Source organism: Taudactylus pleione, unplaced genomic scaffold (assembly GCF_031769625.1).
Source record: "Taudactylus pleione unplaced genomic scaffold, aTauple2 ptg000329l, whole genome shotgun sequence".
Taxonomy (NCBI): Eukaryota; Metazoa; Chordata; class Amphibia; order Anura; family Myobatrachidae; genus Taudactylus; species Taudactylus pleione.
In genome coordinates this window covers 1694748-1716474 of record NW_028284730.1, presented here as the reverse complement: position 1 = coordinate 1716474, position 21727 = coordinate 1694748, and the positions used below count along the sequence as shown (strand labels likewise).

Here is a 21727-nt window from a genome sequence, read left to right as displayed (position 1 = left end):
GTCAATCACATTTGACATGTCACTTCATGTTCGCAATTTGCCGAACGAGTGACAAAAAGCTCGCAATCTGCCGTACGCACATGCGCAGTGTTACACCGACGCATGCGCGGTTTCTCAACATCGGAACGCAACGAGCGTACTGCTGTCAATGAGCGGCTCTGAATGAGGCCCATGGTCTTTGCTGTATTCTGTTAATAAAGGACACTGCACCATTGCAAGGGGGGGGGGGGTGTCAGAGGTCAGACTTGGAGAGAAGCAGGTGCTGATAACCCAGAAATGTACATTCCAAAGGGTTTCTGCTTAGGAGGCCCTCACGCCTCTAACCGTTGGGGAAATGCCAGGCGTCTACATCTAGACGCCCGGCATTTCACCCTTGCCGGATATGATAGTCGGGAAGCCGGCTGCCGGTATTTAGGTAGTCGGCTTCCCGATTGCATACCGTTCATCCAATATCTGACAGTCATACATGCATTTGTGAAAGTTTCCATACCAGGAATGGAACTTAGATATTTGGCAATGTATGTAACATTATCTATCTGAAACAACAGACCTTTTTAAAAAAAACAAAATAAGTAAAAAAAAATAGTGATTCCATGCAGAGACATTCAACACGCTTACTACTGTATGTCCTTTGTCTCCAGGAAATAGTGCTAAATTACAGACATTGCCAGGAGCTGTAATAGAGTCACTTACCTGCTCAACCCTGTCCACTGTGGGAGGTTTCTGTAGAATGGGTCCAGTTGCCGGGCGACCTAGGCAGAAATGATTCTAATAAAGTATTTAAAAAAATAAAAACCCATTATAGATACGCCCCTTGTGTGTATATGTTACGTAGATTGCTAGGGTAAAGATTAGGGTAACGATTAGGGTTATGGTAAGGATTAGGGTAAGGATTAGGGTTAGGTTTAAATATGGGTTAGGGTACGGATTAGGATGAGGGAAAGGTTTAGGGATAGGGTAAGGATTAGGGTAAGAATTAGATTTAAGTATGGGTTAGGGTGAGGGGTGAGGGTTAGGGTAAGGATTAGGGTTAGGTTTAAGTATGGGTTAGGGTTAGGCATGTTAAACATCGACATTATGAACGTGTAGACATGTATAACCATGTTGCCCTAATTATATGTCGGAATATTGGTTGTCCACCAAGTGCTCATGCCGACCTTCTGACTGTCAACCTTCTGAATGTCGACAAGCCATACCACACCCGCTCAGGATTTGCACCTACCATAGGGTTGGTGAAAGCTTCAATGGTGCACTGATGGTGTGCCTCAGTATGAACAGAATCACTTGCGGCATTAGCATAAAGGCATTAGCATAAAGGCATTAGCATAAAGGCGCAGATGTGGCTGCAGCAAAAGACAAATCAGACCCAAATTGAGCATAAGCAAATGCAGCTATGCAGGGGGCATCAGTTTATGGGCATCGGTCCTTAGGACCGAAGAGGCAGAACCAGGGTGGGGGAAGGTGTTCTCATGTAGGCACAGCTCAGAGATGGAGCGTTCGCGCCAACACATAAGCATATATATATATATATATATATATATATATACACGCCTGTTAGAAGGAGATTCTTCTGAACCTAGAATAGAGCAGATGAAAGTACAGAGGCATGAGCAACCCACATAGGTGCAGGCACATTCAAGATGTATACGGATGTGCATATGTGGGGAAATATGCATTTTTTCTGAACTCTTTCTCTTACGTAATGTACACATAATGTACGTGTAATGTACACCCGATTTCCCCCCAATTCTGTATCACTTCCTGATGTTTCACTAAACTCAGATGCTTTATCTACTATTCACATAGGGCTGTGTGAATACCAGCATTGTGCTGTATTTTCTAACCCTCAAGAGGCTCCATATAACACAGTTATAGATACAGGGTCGGAGTGGCCACCTGGCACTTCTGGCAAATGGCAGATGGGCTGATGGGCCGACCTGGTCAGCAGTCAGAGACTGAGATATTCAGAGGCCTGGCCCAGCAGCTACACCTCCCGATGCTCTGCTTGGCAAGATGGATGACATCATTACATAACATTGTGCATACTGGGGGAGGCTGGGAGCCACTCAAGGAGCCAAGCAGAGGATGCAAGGAACCAGACACTGCCACTGAGGTGTATCGCTGTGCTTTATATGCTAGGGACGATTTTTAGTCCCAATCCGGCCATAGATGATAGATAGATAGACAGACAGACAAGACAGATAGAACTCCTACAATCCTACACTTTCAATACTATTCAGCAAGACCTGAACCCACAGCAGCTGAATCTCTATTACTGATAATAAGGGAAGGTTGATCTATGGGAAATTCTAGAGATAAATGATTCAGTTTCTTGATGCTACACTATGTAGACAGACTGGATACCCCTGAACAAGCGAAATGCATACCATTGCACACGAGTTTCAAATGGCCACTAATGTGGTGGTTTCGACAAGAACGCTTAGTAGGGAGGCCCATGCACTTGCAGTTCTACGGAAACAACAAATGTTTTTATCAGGATGACAATACCACCTGTCATGTTTTCAGGGTGACGCTGGACTGCTATACAGAAAATTTGGTAACCCGGATGGACTGGCCAGCTCAGAGTCCAGATCTTAACCCCACTGAGAACCTCCTGGACGATTTGGAGCGACGGGTGAGTTCTAGGCCGACTCTACCTTTTTCAGTGTCACAGTTGGTCACTGTATATAAGGCGGAATGGCAAAACATACCGCCTGCTGTTGTCCAGGAACTTGTGGACAGTTTGCCAAGAAGGGTGTCTGCAGTAATCACTGCACGTGGTGGGCCTACACAGTACTGACGTCAATAAATCACGTTTGTCTACATAGTGTAGTTACATTTGCACAGAGGAGAAACACGTAGTGTTATACAAGTACATTGTACAAATATCCTATGCTGGACACAGGCTACGTGAACTTCCAATTTTGTACCTAAATAGACACTGTGGTTGTCCTGGGGGGTCCAGACACATGGGGTGGTCCTACTCTGCAGATCACAGGGGGGTGGCTCGTACAAGTCCTCATCCTGATCCTGATAAAGGAAGGAGAAAGCTGTGACAGCTCACTGTGACTGGAAAGGATTATGGAGGAGGACATAGCCTGCACTTACCTCCGGATCATGACTCTCTGGAAAAAGACAGAGAAAACAAGTCAGTGCATATAGTGTAATGATCAAATACTGACTGTAACTTATTCAGCATCTGTCTGTCGTATTTCATTATACTGATATGTGCAGAAATGCCTGATCTCGCCCACGGCGTTTGTACATATACTGATTTTTCAATTCCAAACTTACATGTAACCAAATGATACTAAATGCTGACAACGATGGACCTACATCTGTGGTGGAATTTTTGATGTGCAGCCACCAGGACCAGGACCAGTGGGAGATATGACCAATAAAGGTGTGGACGTCCTCCCCTCCTGGTATGTGTATATATATATATATATATATATATAAAAAAGCACTAATCCACGGCACTCACCATTCCTAGTTTTGGGGTGCAACATGGTATGTGACAACATTGTTTAAATAGAAATCACAGGGGCTCTGCACTCACCATAATAACTAATAATAATAATAATAATAATAACATAATAAACAGTAGGGTTTTGGTTCATGAATTGATCAATGCATTTAAGCTTGCAGCCCATCGTCACGGGACCCCACTTCACTGCAAGTCCCCCTTATGTTTATTACCGAACTTCATATAGCTCTGACAATATTGTATTTTGATTGCGGGAGCATTCGCCATCATCCTATGGGAAGGAGTGGAGAGTTGCGTAGAGGGATCCTTTCGGATCCCTCTGCTCCTGCCCGGCTCCTTCCACCAGACGCTGGGGCTTTGTGCGTCTGCATGAAATCTAGTTCACCCAGGCGCACTAGCACTGCCGACCATACTCGGCAGTTCTAATTTCCATTGCCCCATAAGGAGCAGAGAAAGCTGCTCTCTGCGCAGGTGCAATGATGATTATCAACCATTATCAGCCATTATCAGCCTAGGCTCTTGCCTAGGGCCCTGTAGTCACTGAGGGTCCCAAATTACACTCATTTATTTTTAGATATTTTTTTACCTGGGGAATGTTGCCCCTGGACTCCAGATCAGTGGAGGACACTTGGTGAATAATGGAGTTTACTTTTTGTACAAAAATCTGCAGTCCATAACCTAAACTTCCCGCCACATCCTCAATACACTCACTGTAACAGGAGGTGGAGTGCGAATGTACTTGTAACCAGTGGGTTAAATAATTAATTACTACATAGGCATATAAGTTGTAAAACATATACCCTTGCTGGGCCCCATTGAGGTTTTAAAAGAGATTGTAGTTGCAGTCTATGCATAGACTGGACAGATCACCTTTAGTGTCAAACAAGACATATATTGAGGCCCAATTTGTACCTGTCACTATTAGAGATGTATAATGAGCCCTTCATGCCTTATATGGTGTTAGTTGTAGACAGTGAGCCACATTCAAGTGGAATGACCATTGTAAGATGTGTAGAGACGCTAAGCATTATGGGTTACTGACAGTGATGTCTTTGTCTGAGTATATCTTAGTGCTTACAGAGCATTTGCAAGAGCTAAGAATGGTCCATGCTCTGTTGTACCAATCAGTGCTTGAAACCCAGTATGGAACTAATATGGGCTTAATATCCGGAAAGCCAACACCCATACTATGGTATATAAATCAAGACATAGACAAAGGCTCTTTGGCTCGTGTATGGACCTGAGACTGCAGTAGGGTGCCTGCAATGTATATTGAACTGCCTGGGCGTTATTGAAACGAGGGCTCCCCAGATGAACATAAAGATGAACTACATCTTATGTTGAAGATGATGAACTACCGGTGTCATCTGAATATATAGACACAAGTTGAGTATACTTTGTATGTTAATTGTTTGTTTGTTACTTGTAAATAAAGTGTGTTCATTTGTATTTCACTCAAATGGTCACGTGTGTGTAACTATTCATTTCGATCAGAACTATACCCACCATTATGCAGTACTGGGAGCCAATGTACTTCCCCTCTGCCTATAGGCAATGTTACAAAATGCATGTTCATATTATGTTAACCGAAAATAACACTACTCAGTATAATATGCTACAAAGAGCGAGACTGGATTTTGTGTTACCATATCGGCATGGAGGGTCTGGAGGCGGACAGGACCTGTGGGAGGACACAGAGATACAATATGTGAGCCATTGTACAGACATTAGGATGCATGTCATTATAATAACTTACACTTATACTCACTGTCTTCTGTTGCTTCCATGCATATTCTGAATAAAAAGAGAATACTGATTACAAAAATATACTATGCAACTATGGAAACAACATGCATTCAGTAAAAATAATATTTTGTATCATTTATTGTTTATAAAATACCCGATGTGTAGATATGGACAAACAAATACAAACAAACTTACACTGACATACTGGCATGAACGATAGAGAACACTCTGGGGTCAATCCAATTATAGGTGATGCACTCGCGGGTGTGAGTCACCGCAATAACGGACGTGCTTGACGGCAGCCTGGATTCACATAAAAGGTGCTCGCAGCCCCATAGGGCTCCAAGCAAAATGGCGCGAAGAGTGCGAGACGCGGTGCCATTGCCGGCATTTTAACACCGTTGCAACAGCAACTCGCACCCTTTGCAAGGAATTAGATTGACCTCTCTTAGTAAATAATACTAAGCAATAAGAACTTTTTGTTTTCCATGGAGTGACCAAAATTGTGCCCCGCCATATATATATAAGCACACTGATACATAGGCACTGGGGTACTTAGGGTGTGTGTGTGTATGTGTGTGGGGGGTGGGGAGCAAAACAATTCCCTGTTTGAGTACCAGGGCCTTTCATTCAATCCATTTTTTTTTACAATGTGGCTTGTATTATTATCATAGTTTATCTAGGAGGCACCACTAATTCTACAGCACTGTATAATGGGGAGATACAGCATAGTGCAAAGACACAGATGAACAACATGTTGGATGAGTAGCTTATCCAACCAGGTGCGTCTTAAGAGAGGAGGGGGCCTTTGAAACTGTGTCAGTGTGAGCGGTCCACATAAGAGAAGGAAGTCTTTTTACTCCCAGGTAAAAGTCAACTTCCTTCTCTTACCACTCACATTGACACAGTTTCAAGGGAACAAATCTTTGCACTTTCCAATGCACAGGAAGATAATATCTTGTATTGACATAAAGAGCTAGAAAGTTTCATTTTAAAGCACTGATTTTGTTATTTTATTGTACTATTTTTATTGATCTGTCTATTAAATATCTTATAGTATCATTTGTGTTTTCTTCACAAACAAGCGCTCCAACACATTTTTCCTATTTCTGTTCATTTAGCAGGTAGCAGATCCTGCTTGTTTGGAGCTGCCAGTTTGGAAGATATATATTGATTGGTTGATAGGCGCACCTTACAGCATTTTTCCTTCATTGATGTTACTCCCTGTACCTGCATTTAACAATTTAATGGTGTGTTGGACATATATGCTAGTACAGGGACTTGTGGAGATTGGGGTGGAGATCGGGCTGCAAGCTTAAACGTTGTGATCAAAATATGAAAAAAATTTCCATGCTTTTATTTGCTAGATATACACAAATATGCAGTATTTTATTGTTAGTGCCGATAGCAAAAGTCTTTCTATTGAAGATGTACTGTTTGTGCTTGATGTAGGAATTCATGTAATTGGCATTAGTATAAGTATACTGAAGAAAGGAGGATACAGAGTCCAATTTGCAAAGGGTCAGTGTGTTGTGTACAACCAAAGAGGGACTGTAACTGCTGTAGTTACCCGGTGCCAACAACTTAACACTCTAGCACCATGGAATGTCGTGCAATGTTACAGTAGCTACTGAATCCAGCCAGTCAATGCAGCAACGGCACAGAAGACTAGGGTGCCTATTCATCTACACTAAAATAACAGTTTTAAGGACATTTTCCTTAATTACCATTATTTTAGTATTCATTAACACACTTAACGCAGGAGATATCACTGATATCTCCTGGTTAAGTCCACCTGCCTTAATTTCCACACTCCCCATACATTAGTATGGGGATGTAGAAATTAGGCTATTCATCAAATTTAAAAAATTAAGTATTTTCAGAATTTGATGGTGTTACTATACGTCACTCTCAGCTGGCGTACAGCGGGATACACTTAACTACTTTCAGCTGGGCAGGTCCTCCTCCGGCTCGCTACGTCGCTCGCTAGTAACTCCTCCGGCTCCAGCTGCTGCTCTGACACAGACTGTGTTCTCCCAGCGGCACACAGTAAAGTAAAAAAAAAAACACAATAAAGTTGCAGCATGTCGGGGTCCAGGCGGCCAGGTAGGTGGCGGAAAGGAGCTGGGGGGGCAGGGATTGGGGGGGCGGGTGGACACAGAATTATCGCAGCTGTAATCAGTGCTGCGCATGCGCCGCTTTTGTGAACGTAATGGCACATGCACAGCACTGATTACAGCTGCGGTAAGGTAGGAACAGGCAGGGAAAAGTATCTATTTTCTGAACCGGAATAGATAGTTATGGAGAGGAGGAATGATGAATTCCTCCGGTAATTAGGTAGAACTCCATGCGAGTTCTAAACCTAATTACCTCCATCGATTTTTAGTGTTGATGCATAGGCCCCTGGGACACCTAGGGAGCGATAATATACAGATGCTGCTAGATGGCATGGTGACTGGGATGTCATCATGTCAGTGAACAATCCTGAAAGACCAGCATGTGAAAGCTGCGTGAAAGGCAAGCAGACACGTTTCACCGTTCCCAAGTCTGCAGCCAGAGCAACAGTGCCGGTGGAATTAGAAGATATTGATGTGTTTGGACTAATAGAGGTAGAACCTATGGGTGGGAACAAATACACTCATCAGTAATGCTACTAGGACCACATGTTTATTTTCTGAGAAACAAAAGTGAAGTAACAGAAAAGTACAAAGAGTACAAATGCCTTGAATAGAACCAAAGTCTGAAAGTAAAGGTACTAAGAGATGACAATGGCTGGGAGAACAGAGATCTAAAAAACTATCTTTAATGAAATGACACACAGCATCAGCTACTGTAACTATCGCTTATTCACCAGAACAAAATGGTGTGAGTGAATCAGCAAATAGAACCATAGTGGAGAGAACTAGAGCTATGCTGAGTGATGCAGGTCTTGACAAAAGATTTTGGGCAGGTGCAGTGCAAACGGCTGTTTATTTTAAAAATTGAATTCCTACAGCGGCAGTCACAGACAAAACACTATTGGAAGCATGGACAGGCAAAAGACCGGGTATCAGTCATTTACGTGTATTTGGACGTGTATTCTCCCAAAGAGAAGAGACACAAGCTTGATTCTAAATCAGTCACGTGCATCATGCTAGGATACTGTAAACAAGGAAAGGTTAGCAAAAAGCTTATAATGTCAAGGAATGTTGTGTTTCATGAGACTACTTCAGCTAAAGACAAAGGAGCCCATTTATCAAGGATCGCTTTTGCAACGCCATCAGGGCATGCTAGTAACGCCCATGATCGCATTGCATAAAGCGATCCTATTGGCTGGATGTGTCATCCGGGTCATACAGGGACACGGGCTCCAAAAGGAGCCCATTCCTGCGATGTCTCCAGAGAGCTGCCGGCCACTGCAGAGGGTGCTGTGGATGCGCAGTCTCGTGGACTGCGCATGCACATCCGCCATAACCGTAGAGGGTTCTGGCAGATCCCTCCGCCGGTTAATAGTGCTCAGTGTAGCCCATAGGCTACAGTGGCTAACGTCATCTTCAGATGGCGTTAGCTGTGGGGGCCAATATCTGGAATGCATCGCATTCCGGATATTGGTAAATTTGGCAGCATCACATCCCTCATAGAAACCGATGGCGGCTGCCATCGGTAATGGAGGGATCACAGCAGGTATCGGCGATGGCGGCTGCCATAAATAATGGAGGGATCACAGCATGTATCGGAGATACCTGCTGCGGTCCCTCCTTAATACATACAGGGGATACTTAGTATTTATTATTATTATCCTTTATTTATATGGCGCCACAAAGGTTCCGCAGCGCCTTACGCATTACATAAATGAGCACACAAGAAAAACAGTTAATAGTAATACAAAACAATTCAGGACAAGGACATGGTTTATAAACATAGATTAGCTGCATAACACAAGCAGCAGGACCTCAGGATCTCAGCAACCAAATGTTGGGTGCCAATTGGGGAGTTAGGAGTAAATTATACTATAAGTAGGGCAAGGCCGAAACTAGGATATCTGTCACCCGGTGCAAGGCAGCAATTTTGCGCCCCCTCCCTTCCTGTACCTGAAGTTTGTCCTTGCTCCTCCATAAGGCAGTGCACTACTCAGACGCCCTGGTATAGTGACTTACATTATTCCACACACCATAATGCCCATTACACATTATGCCACACACTTTAATGCCTATTACCAAAGTGGCACTTACATATTTGCCCGACTCCATTTTATACCCCACAGTAAGGCTTCTAATTACTTTAAAATGACCTGCTCGTTGTCAGGGGTTACATGCTCGTTGCCGTGGGGTTACATACTCGTTGTCATGGGGTTACATACTCGTTGCCAGGGGGTTTCATGCTTGTTGCCAGGGGGTTTCATGGTTGTTGCCAGGGGGTTTCATGCTTGTGGCCATGGGGTTTATGCTCGTTGCCATGGGGTTTCATGCTCGTTGCCAGGGGGTTTATGCTCGTTGCCAGGGGATTTCATGGGAGAAGATGCAGCTTTCAGCATCTTCTCCCAGTAGCGCCAGCGTTCCCGGGAGAAGATGCCGGAAACGCTGTGTGCATTGCGCTGGCCTAACAGACACTAGAGGTCCAGTAGGACCTCTAGCATCTGTCTCCTCCTAGGCGGCGGCCATTTTTGGATGGCCGTTTTCAGCAGAGTCATTGCGGACGGCTAGTCCGTATGGAATTTGCTGAAAACGGCCATCCAAAAATGGCCGCCGCCAAGGAGGAGACAGAAACTAGAGGGTCAGTAAGGACCTCTAGCATTTGTCTCCTCTTTGGCGGCAGCCATTTTTGGATGGCCGTTTTCTGAGTCTGCAGCCCCCAAGCCACCTCGAGTCAGCTTTTTTCACCCCCTGCAATCCAGCACCCGGTGCAAGTGCACCTCTAGCCCCCCCCTAGTTGCGGCCCTGAGTAGGGATAGGAGAAGCACGTGAGGGACAAGGGCCCTGCTCGTGAGAGCTTACATAATAAAGGGGAGGGGCAGACACACAGGGGCAACACAGATGGGGTAGATAGTGAGGAAGGAGCATGGAGCAGTGGGTTAGGAAATGTGCTAGGGAATGTGTGTGTTTAAGATGACCTGCTGTTATGTCAAAATTAAGTCCTTCATTCATCTATCTCTATGACAGATATTAGATTTTATTTATGTGTTATTTACTTGAGAGATTTACAAAATAAAGTTGTAGCACTTCCATTTTTGTGTTACATTTTAGCATCTAAATACATTCTTCTAAAAATGCAGCTATTATGGGACTGTTCCGCCATACTAATACAGTAGTGAATACTTTAGTCCCAGCTGCTGGGTGCTATGCCATGCTCCTGTGAGTGGGTGCATCTCACATGCTAGACCCACCCAAAAACTGGTGCAGCCATGCCCAACATGTTGTGGTCCCACTGGATGTTGCTGTACCCGGGCCCACAATTTCTCTTGGCAGCCCTGGAGGTGACAGGAAGAACAGGAGGGAATGGGGCTTAGTGGTGGGGTAGCAAGGCCATGGAGGGGGGGAGGTGGCTGAGAGTGGAGGAACAGGACAGGCAGGGGAAAGAAGCAGAGGGTTGGAAAGCAGACTGATGAGAGAAAAAAGGGGGAACAGCAAGCGGAGGAGACAAGAGGGGGAGGATGGGAGTGGATAAAGTAGAGGATTATGTGGAAATTGAATATTTGAAGTAAACCCTGGAAAATGGGTGTTTTCGAGAATAATACCTCAAATACACTTTGATAAATGGGCCCCAAAGTATTGTACAGTCACAAATACTTGTGATGCTAGACGTCCCTACAGCTGAAAGCGTGTCAGAGACTGAGACAATAACTAATCAAGGAACAGGAGTGCCATGAGGAGCAACAAAAGGAAACCTCCCAGAAAGTACAGTGAGGAGTTTGCTGGACTTGATCCAAAACCAAGTAACGACTGGCAAGACTGGAAATATGCTATAAGTCCTAAAGACAACAACAACTATCCAATAGGCGAGATGGCATCAAAAGCTGTGTGTCCAATTGCAACTGCAGAAGAAATACTTGCAGTTACCTTACCTACTATTGGTACTAATGGTGCATACACACATTTTAAAAATCGTTCAAACGTTCATATCTGAAAGAAAATCTGATATGTGAGCCTGCAACGATGAACGATGCGCGTTCCCGCTTGTCAGATAACGATATCTGACATCTGATGTGTTTGCAGTTAGATTTGGACGATTCCATTCATTTTAATACAGTCTAATATCGTTCAATCGTTTAATCGTTCATCTGACAGATCTGACTTTGTGTATGCAACATTAGAGCAAATTAGATATCTTTAGCCAAGAGGAAACCGCCAACATTGCTATCCAACACTACTCTGTCAGGGAGCTGATAGACAATACCTCAATTAGTGTGTTTCATGTATCCAGTAAAAACTATTTTGTTGACATTATTTATTATCAGCTATAAAGTGCAGCAATTGCGCTTAGAATTGGGACCAAATAGAACAAGACTGGGTAATAACAGACAGACATAGAGGTTAGTGGGCCTTGCTCGCACGCTTACATTCTATAGGGGAAAAGGCATAGACACACAAGTATAGGTGCTACTTATTTCATATTGGCCCAGGCAAAGTTATAGAGGTTCTTGGTGGGCTGTATGTTCCAGTCACACATGAATGTTAGCTTAGGGCAGGGAGGATGTAAAAGTGAAGAAAGAGAAAGTATGTCAAGTTATGTGTGGAACGTATATAGAGGATGTCATTGGTTAGGATAGCTTATGTGGCTAGTTCTGGGATTTGATAAGCCTGTCTAAAGAGGTGGGTTTTCAGGTAATGCTTGAAAGTTTCGAGACTAGAGGAAAGTCTTATTCATACTTACCTACTCTACCCCAAGCACTCCCGGCAGAGTATCCGGATCTCCCGCATCCAACCCACTTCCTAGTGAAGTGGGTAGGATGGGGAGATTATTGCCGGGAATCACGGCTCCAAATGGGGGGGGCTAAATGATGCAAAAATGCGCAATTTAGTCCAGCCCCCTCCTCGCGCGCCCACGATTTGCGGCAGTTTTCTGTGATGTGATGGGGCCTAATGACATAGGAACCCGGCCCTGCCCCCCAAAGTGGCCATCTGTGTCTGCTCTCCGGGCATCTTCCAGGGAGCAGATAAGAAAAGTTGGCAAGTATGGTCTTATTGTGCTTGGGAAGACATTCCACAGAGTAGATAAAGCCCGAAAAACGTCCTGTAACCGTGAATTGTAGCCGGTGATGTGTGAGGATGGGAAACATATTGACAAAATGTTTAATGCAGACTGGAACATATGTGAGTGTTAATGTTTTCATTGCGTTATATTCATAACCTCCCATGTCTCTTATTACAGGTGGGACGTCAAAAGGTGTGTGATGCCGGTGGTATTTATGTAAAAGGAGGCAGTCTTGAACGAGGGAGGGTGTGTTAGATGAGGAGCGCTCTGCGCTGCCTCCATCTATTAGTGAGAGCCAGTAGTCTCTAGGATTCGCCACAGCTCTGTCAGGATGTCTGACCTCCAACATACGCTACTACACATGCGTAGCTTGTCCACGTGCCTTTCATCTTGGCTTCCATTTTAAATGGATGCTCCCTGAAAGTCTCCCCAGCATTACAGCCATAAAAGGCCGCACAGGTGTCCCAAACACCTTGTATCACCACCGCTTGTCTAGTGGAGTACAGCACCACACAGCACTAGGGCATTTGCTCCAATTCCTCCGGTTGCACTACAACGCCTAGCATACCCAATCACTCCAGGCTGAATCTAATACCCAGGTATATTGTATCTGCTTTATCTCTGTGTCTAAAGCCACCTATATTTCTGCCTGGTTAATAAACCTAAGAACTGGCTAAACTGTTTTATGTGTGGACTAACCGCCACCAGCACGTTAGCCGTGCACTTCACCAATCCAGCACGCACCATCAGTACTCCCAGGGCTCAGAGTACTGTTAAGAACTCAGGGCCTGATTCAGACCCGGACGCTATTTGCGGATGGTCGTTCCAAAAAAGGGGCCGGCTATTTAAATTGAGCGCTGGCGCTTTGCGGTTTGTTGACGCCTCTATGTATGAGCGAGCGAACGAAAAATGCGCTCGCTATTTTGTAAAGACGCCCCTTTGCCGTTCGCATCACACGTCATCTCCGGTATTTATTAGATTAATCGGGTACATCGAAAGGCATCTGAACTGCTCGCAGTGCTTGTGGTAGCTTTTTCTTACCGCTATCACTGCGAGCAGTTCAGGCTAAAAGACAACCAAGTGACGTGGTTGATGACGCTCCTTTACTAATTATACACTCCCATTAAAAGCCCTTTTTACCGTTAGGCACGCCTGCGTTCAGATCTCCACTCCCCCGTTTTCAAGCACCTTCCCCTGTTACCACCCACAAACGGTACAGTCTGTCAATCAAATTATCAGCCCCTCGATGTTTTGCGAGTGCACGATTTCCGACCGCAATGACTGGTTTGTGCATGCGCATTACGACCCATACGCATGCGCAGTTGTGCGAACATCGCTCAGAACGAACGAGCGGCCGCTTACGAGCGGCTCTGAATCAGGCCCTCTATCTCTGCTACTAGGTTGGAGTTATCCTAGACTCTTCCCTCTCATTTAAACCACACATTCAGCACCTCTTGCAGTCCTGTTTCCACCTAAAAAATATCCCCAGGATTAGACCCTTCCACACCCAGGATGCCACTAAAACCCTCATCCACTCACTGGTCATCTCCAGATTGGACTACTATAACCTTCTCCTAGCTGGCCTCCCAGTCTCTCACCTCTCTCCATTACAATCAGTTCTCAATGCTGCTGCTCGGCTCATCTTCCTCTCCAGACGTTCTACATCTGCTTCCCCTCTCCTTCAAGCCCTACACTGGCTCCCCTTCCCCTTCAGATGCCAATTCAAGGTTCTTACACTCGCCTACAAAGCCCTCACCAAATCCTCTCCCACATACATTTCTGACCTTCTCTCCCTTCGCACTCCCGCCCGTCCACTTCGCTCAACAAATGCATGTCGCCTCTCTTGCCAACTGATTACTTCCTCTCACTCCCGCATCCAAGATTTTGCCCGTGCTGCTCCCTACCTTTGGAACTCTCTCCCTCTCCCTATCAGACTCTCCACCTCTCTACAAATGGGCTATCAAGACCCACTACTTCATCAAGGCCTTCCAGCTCTCATCCTAACCCACTTCATGCTCTTTCCTCCCTATCTTCCCCTTCTGTGTCACGCCTGTCTGTCTGCCCCTCCCCTTTAGAATGTAAGCTCTCACGAGCAGGGACCTCTTCCCTCATGTGCTTCTCTTTACATTTTCTTCTACTCTTTACTCCCCATTAGGGCACCTAACACGGGACTGAAAACTCCCTGCTGCTTAGTGTGAGTGTTTAATCGCTATTGCACAATGTATGTAAATCGTGTCCTTGTCCTGCACTGTAATGTACTGTAAGTTACTTGTTTCTTGTTCACTTAATAGTTCTATGTACTATGTAAGGCGCTGAGCAACACTTGTGGCACCATATAAATAAAGGCTAATAATAATAATAATAATAATAATAATAATAATAATAAATGAACCCAGTGTCCTAACCCTGGTCACAACAGGCAGGGCCGTAACAGGGCTTAACAGCGTCCTGTGCCTGCCATAGTGCATAGGGGGCGGGGCCGCCAGAGCCCGGAAGTGCAGCAATACCCGGAGTGTCTTCAAAATGCTCTCCGCAACTATACACATGGCAGGATGCCCGCCTGTAGCGTTCAAAGGCACCCTGCTAGTCAGAAATAAGCGCCACGTGGCAGCGACAGTGCCAAAGGACTGTTCCTGAAAAGTAAGGATAATTGTTAATGAAGGAATAGTGCTCTAGGATTATAGAACAAGAGATACATGTGTAGCAAAATAAAATAGAGTAATAAAAGGGTTAATAAATAAAAGGTTGGACCAAATCTGCATATCAACTTTGGTAAAAGGTGCCTAAAGCTGTCCATACTCTGGCAGATCTGACCTCCCAGACCGCACATAGGGCCTGATTCAGAGATGGACGGTAATGCGATCGCAGCTGTGAAAATATGCTAATGGTTGCAAAGATCACCCGAGCATAGGTACGCCCACTGCTGCCTTCTTATCTGCGTACGACGTGAACATCGATGCACATCGAGCGGCCAGCTTGCCCTTGCGGAAGGTCTGAACTGCCGCAGACTCGGCTGCTCTACAGACACGCAGAGGGCTTACATGCTGCGTAGGAGATTGCATGGGCTAATCTATGCACACCTGTGTAACAGCGTTTAAAATGTCAGACACGCCTGCGTTTTTCTGACCAACCCCCTTTTATCCCCCCCAAACGCTGACAACCTTTCACTCACTTTGCGATGAATTCCTCTGTGCGTCCGTAATCGCAATGCGAACACTGCGCGCGTGCAGTGCGGCTTATATGCATGTGCAATGGCAAATGATCGCTCGATCTACTTACGTAATTGCCATTGCATCCGTCTCTGAACCAGACCTATAGGACAATGGGATCTCTGTATCATTTATGCATATATACACATTGATGAGTATGGTCACAGAGTGGTAGGTCCAGTAGCATGATGGGCTAATGATGAGTTAAAAGCACATTGTCTGTATTGTGCGCACTGAAGTAAATGTGTATGCACAGATGTACACATATTTGTGATGCACTCACCACCATCTGTGTGCTTAGTTCTATTTATCATCAACTGTGGCTTTACATGTGTGAGGAGAGGACCCCCCATTACAGCCCAGTAGTGGAGAAGCTTTGAAAAATGTATGATTCTGCATCGCCCGTACTAGCGCATTCTGGAGCATGAACAGTGCGAAAACACTAATAAGGCACACTGACTGCATGGTTAGGTCTAGAACGAGGTGCTTTGCCGGACCTCTGAAGTCACAACCACGTGACCTGCGACAAAAGGGGAAGGGGCAAGGTTCAGAACGGGGGGGACAAAAGCGTCCCCTTGCAGGCTCGCTTTGCTCGCCGGTGCTTTGGGCACAGTGGGTGGTTTTGCTTGCCACAGGTTTATATTCCCCCTCTATGCCCACGTGGATAGTAACACCGATAGCTGACCGGCCCTGCCGTAGCGCTCATGTGGTTGTGATGTCAGAGGTCCTTTCTTCAACTTGGATCTAGCTACAACCCTGACTGCATGTGGTTAGTTGCGGTTTTCACGCAATCTACCATCAATCCTGTTAGACCTCTGATGTCATCTGATGTAAATCAGGATCAAGGGTCTCTTTATACCCAGGCGCACTGAGATTTGTGACCATTTGGTTCAAAACAGGCTTAACTCGCTGACCTAAGGAGTGTACGGCCACCTTTACAGATGAACTACTTAACATTTCTAGGGATGAATGTAAATTAACACTTTTCTCCCAAAGGTGGAATCATGTTCAATAGCCACAAATGCATGAACTCACATACTATAATTCAAACAGTGCTATTATCCAACCAATAACTGCTGGATAATGTCAGCATTATCCTCTTCCGCCCATGAACAGATAGTCACTTACCAACCTGGTAACATGCATGCTGTTCATTACTTTGCCAACACGAATCACTGATGTACCCAAAAGACAATCACACTAAAGAGGGAATAAAGAGATAATTTCTCACCTTTATACAAGTAGTTAAATGTAGCCTTCTGTTCCCTGTAGCAGGATGTCCTTATTGTCTCTAGTCAGGAGTATATGTCTTGTGTTTGTTGAAGTATGATGTTGTAATGTATATATCTGTATGGGTCTTTCTGCGAATCGCTCAGCATCTATAACTGTGTACTGGTATATGTGAATGTGTGCACAGATGCTATAAAGCTGATCCTGTGTATGGCTGTACCTCTCTGTGAGGCTGTGGGTACATACATGGATATATGCCCTATTCTGTCTGCTGAATGGGCATTGTTCAATTCATTTGTATTTTATTTGCATGTTACTATTTAACCAAAGAGGAAGCAACAAGTAACAGATGAAGGAGAAAGCAGCCAGGCTGCTGACTATTTGAATAATGACTGATTATGACTACATACAAACACAATGCACATCATACACAGTATTGTATGTAACGGTTACATTGCAAACACCTGCAGAATATCACATGACAGGGTTACTGCACTGTGCACTGTATACAAGTGCACAAGACAGGCCTTTGTTGTGGGCGGGGCTATTGCATGATAGACAGTTTGCCGTAGCTATAGTCAGGCACAGATTTAAATAAGGGGCGGGAACACGCCGCGGACTGAATTATCTGCGTGTCCGAGTCATTTGCATAAGGGGCGTGACAACGAAACCGGAAGTCCCTTTGGCTGCACAGTAGGTTGGTGGAGGAGACTGGGCCAAGTTTGGCTTTGGAGGGAAGGTGTGTGGGAATGGAGGAGGGTGCATGGAGAGCAGGGCAGCAAAATGTGGGAAGGGGGTGCATTAGGAACAGGGGAACACTAAAATAATATTGGTAGAGGTGTATAAAAGTGGGGTGTATTAGGCATGGACTGTGGGGCAGAGGTGTGATGAGACAGTGATAAAGGAGGACCCAGGGATTTGGATAACGATTTATAACCAGTGGTGTTATGCAGGTATCACATGATGTAACTGGGGTGGGTTGGAGCTATGTTGCTATATGTAGAGGGTATAGTATGTAGTTAGGGTGGGGGAGGGGTGTAGTAATGCTTGGTGACGTGATAAGATGGAGGTTGGAAGTGATCAGCATGTGTCTTACCCCAGTACTGTGTAAGGAGGCAGGATAGAGTGTATACAGGACATGGTAGTGAAGTAGCTCTGCTAATTTACTATTTGCCTGTGACTAAGCTTCTTGGCTTCTATCTAGGGCATATTACTAATGATGCAGGTCTATTTCACCCTTCAACTACAGATAATCTCCTGAACAAAATAAATGGAATCAAAGTCACAGCAAGTATACTAGCAGTGTACATTGCAATGGGTTTCTGAATTACATTGTCCTGTATGTTGCTTAGAATCATAACAATGCAGACTTGTAATCCTATGTATTAATAAGCTCCCTCTGGCAGGTGTCTAGTTCATGTATTTCATTTTATGGGTTTAAAACTGTACTGCGACAATAGGCAGCCTGAGGCTCTCCAGCTATTGTAGCCATACAGTCCTCAGAAAGGCATTGTAGTTCTAAGACCGCTGGAGAGTCAGAGATTGGCAAAGCCTGTTTAATACATGGTAGGGGCATTGATTAGTGTATGCACTGTCCAATGTAATGTGGCTTCACCTTGATCCGCAAAGGTGACAATGCTTTGTAGCATCATGTCACACTTTTGTCATTTGTTTTATTGCCTGCCCAGGTGCCGTAATGTTTCCAATCCCTCTGAAAAGGCGGAAGAGGGAGTCTGCAGTGCCCAGTAACCCACCAGCTCAAGCAAGTTTATTTCCTGATGTCTGTATCTTCTTGGTGGAGCGCAGAATGGGGTCTGCGCGAAGAGGCTTCCTAACGGCGCTGGCACAGCGGAAAGGGTTCTGTGTGGCACATGATTACAGGTAAAAAGCACAGGCCCTAGTACAATGTATCACTATCCTGCCAAGTCAGGAGTTTACTTCAGATATAAATATTTAAGTTTGTTGATAGCCATACTTGAATAGAGGTGTCTTAATGTTAGTACCTCAGCTATTTTGATTTAACCACCTGTGCCCAAGCATGGATATCATTAAAACTTGTACTGTTAGAGCTATTTCACACATGCCGGTTTTGACCGGGCGGCAAAAAGCCACCCGGTATTTAACCGGCTGTGAAATATAGTACTGCAGGGAAAGGACAGGCTCCTTTCACACGGCACGGTCACGGCACGGTCGCCGTGATATAGCCGGAAAAAACTACTATGCAGGACTGTGCCGTGCCGTCCCTGCACGCCAGTAGTGTGAAGGAAACAATGTTTCCTTTCACACACACTGGCTTCTGCCGGCCGGGCATGTGCTGCTGCGCATGCCCAATAGGGGAAAAAAAAAAACCTGACACAAAAAGCAGCTCAAAGCCGCTGCTTATGAAAGGCACGGAGTGCCAGAAAAAAGCCGTCCGGCTACCGGCCGGTTCTTGCCTGACCGGCCAAAACCGGATTATGTGAAATAGCTCTATGTGTGCCTTGAGGACAGAGGTTGGGAAACGCTGGATTATACTGCAAGCATTTTGCTGACATAGCACTGTGTGGGGTGTTATATCTGGTTAATATCAAAGATGTAGACTTTCCCCATGCAGTATGGTGATAATTGTGCACACTATCACTGGTCATAACGTACCTATGTACACCGTTATGGCCAGTGTGTGATCACTGCACTTTTAAATACTTTGACACTGCAGAGCATGTCTAGGACACATGAAATATGCTCTCAGTAAGTATGGCTTGCGGTGTCATTTGGCTCATCATTATTGAAATGCTTCTGTTTTTTCCATTGTTACTATCATGATTAATCTGGGACACGAAGTGTGCATCTAAGCCACCTTTATTTTATATACAAATATTTTTGTTGCCTTTTGAATATATTGTTTTACCACTGTTTATGTACATTGGGCCTGATTCAAAGTCGTACGCAATCGAATGATCTGCAACATATTCCGTCTCTTTGTACACAGAGGCTTGGATTTGCAAAGCCGCCGGGTGGGCATCTCCATACATCTCCCGACACCTGGGACATTTGCATATTTTCGTACAGTAGCTGTGTACGAATACACAGTGGCGGCATTAGCCTACCACTCTGAACAAGCTCATTTAACAGTCGGGATGCCGGTGCCAGCATCCTGACGGTAAGTACTGGGGTTAGGTTTTGGCACTAAGTGGGGAAGTTAGGTTTAGGCACCGGGTAGGAAGAGGGGGAAGGTCAGGATACTGAGCGACAAGTGTCTGTATCCTAACCCTGTCGTGATTCTGACCGCCGGGATAACAAGCGCCGGCATCCATACCCAAACTTATGTAAATATCTCATTCTGCAAAATGAAGTCGTGTTTGGTTAATGCTCCTAGTAGGGATGGCCATCTGTATGGTTGCCATCGATGGCACAATAGAAAGTGGCCATCGTTGGTAAGTAACTATGCAATGGATGACCATCGATAATTTCACCAACCGATGGTCATCCCTATTCCATGACTGACTGGCCCGTGGGCCAATCAGAACCGGGGGGTGTGGCTTCGTGGATATCGGGCGGCAGAGCTATGCTCAGTGTCCTGACACCTTGGAAAAAAAAAATATTTTATGTTCTTCCATTGGTGGATGAAGACCATCTGGTTCTCCCCCATCGATGGGAAAAATATTTGACATCGGCCATAAACCATCGGTTATGAATCGTCGATGGCCATCCCTAGCTCCTAGTTCAATGAATCATCGTGGCTATGAGCAATGCCTATGATCTGTCCAGGATCCTGCATCCTACTGTGCGGCCATGCATTTCTGTGTGCAGTTCTGTAGCAATAGGCTCACTGTCAGGTGATGGCATTTTGTGATCTTTTTACACTATTTAGAAAACTGGAGCTTCACCTTATGCCTGAGAATGTGGTGTACTGTGTAGGTCAGTGATTCCCAACCTCTGTCATCAAGACACACAAACAGTCCTGGTTTTAGTGATATCCATGCTTGAGCACAGATGGTTAAATCAAAATAATTGAGGTACTAATTAAGTCACATGTGCTCAAGTTTGGCTATCCTTAAAACATGGACCGTTAGTGTGCCTCGAGAACTGTGGTTGGGAACTCCTGGTGTAGGTGCTGCTGCATGTGTTGAGCACTTGTGGAAACTGACTGTAGGAATGGCTAATTTCCTTGAAGTTTTCACCCGCAACCAATATTCAAAACCAGCCAAAAAGTCCTATTTGCATTTAAAGGCAAGGTTTCAACCAACGATCCGCCAAGTCTTTTTTTTTTTTTTTTTTTTAACCTTCTTGCTTGCAGAGTCTTATAGTGGCATATATAAACACACTGGACAAGATAATATGGCGTTACATCACCACCTGCTTTAATGACAGCTTGGATTTTCCGAGCCATGCTATCAATATGACTCTGGATCACATTCATATCGCATTGCGCCCATTCCATGACCAAGTGATCCTTCAATGCAGTAAAAATTCGGAGGGTGTTTGTGTTTCTTCTTCACAGCCCGTTCCAACATGTCCCAAATGTTCTCAATAACATTGAGATCTGGTTAATTGGAAGGCCACGTGAGATGTGGCACGTCAGTCTGGTGCCCTGCAAACCAATCCTGCACAAGCCTAGTGTGTTGGACAGTACAGTTCTCATCCTGAAACAGTGGATCCACAAGATGGTCTTCGTCTTTGAGAAACTGGACAAATGGCAAAACCGCATGATAAAGCAATGTCACATAGTCAACCACTTTCATGAGATTGGACACCTCGACCAAGGGTCCAGCTCCAGCACTCAAAATACACCCCCAAAACCTGACACTTCCAGTTCCTTTCTCGCTTGTTGGACTCAGTCTGGTTGGAACGTTTCCACAGCCCTCTGGAGCGGCCGTCATTGGAAGATAAGCAAAATTTGGATTCA

General features: G+C 45.0%; 2 protein-coding genes across 8 annotated transcripts in view; one reads left to right on the top strand and one right to left on the bottom strand.

Annotated features, from left to right (window-relative positions):
* SH2D6 (SH2 domain containing 6) overlaps positions 1-17097 on the bottom strand; it is a 48276-nt gene extending 31179 nt beyond the window's left edge. The window contains exons 1-6 of the mRNA XM_088443181.1: positions 16844-17097; positions 5256-5281; positions 5134-5168; positions 3109-3125; positions 2931-3030; positions 694-752 (exon numbers count right to left, since the gene is read on the bottom strand). Of these exons, the coding sequence (XP_088299307.1) occupies positions 694-752; positions 2931-3030; positions 3109-3125; positions 5134-5168; positions 5256-5278 (234 nt within the window). The 5' untranslated portion in view covers positions 5279-5281; positions 16844-17097. The remainder of the gene's footprint in view (positions 1-693; positions 753-2930; positions 3031-3108; positions 3126-5133; positions 5169-5255; positions 5282-16843) is intronic.
* A 358-nt stretch (positions 17098-17455) lies between these two features.
* Positions 17456-21727, top strand: part of POLM (DNA polymerase mu) — a 67463-nt gene continuing 63191 nt past the window's right edge. For 2 of the 7 annotated variants that reach the window (XR_015869455.1, XR_015869456.1), the window contains exon 1: positions 18531-18723. Coding sequence is in view for 5 of the 7 variants with exons in the window: in XM_088443289.1 (XP_088299415.1) it covers positions 17886-17949; positions 18531-18723 (257 nt within the window). In the remaining 2 variants the exon portion in view is untranslated. Of the gene's footprint in view, positions 17582-17718; positions 17796-17880; positions 17950-18530; positions 18724-21727 lie in introns of those variants that run through there. The other 5 variants (XM_088443293.1, XM_088443292.1, XM_088443290.1 and 2 more) reach the window with 5 other exon arrangements.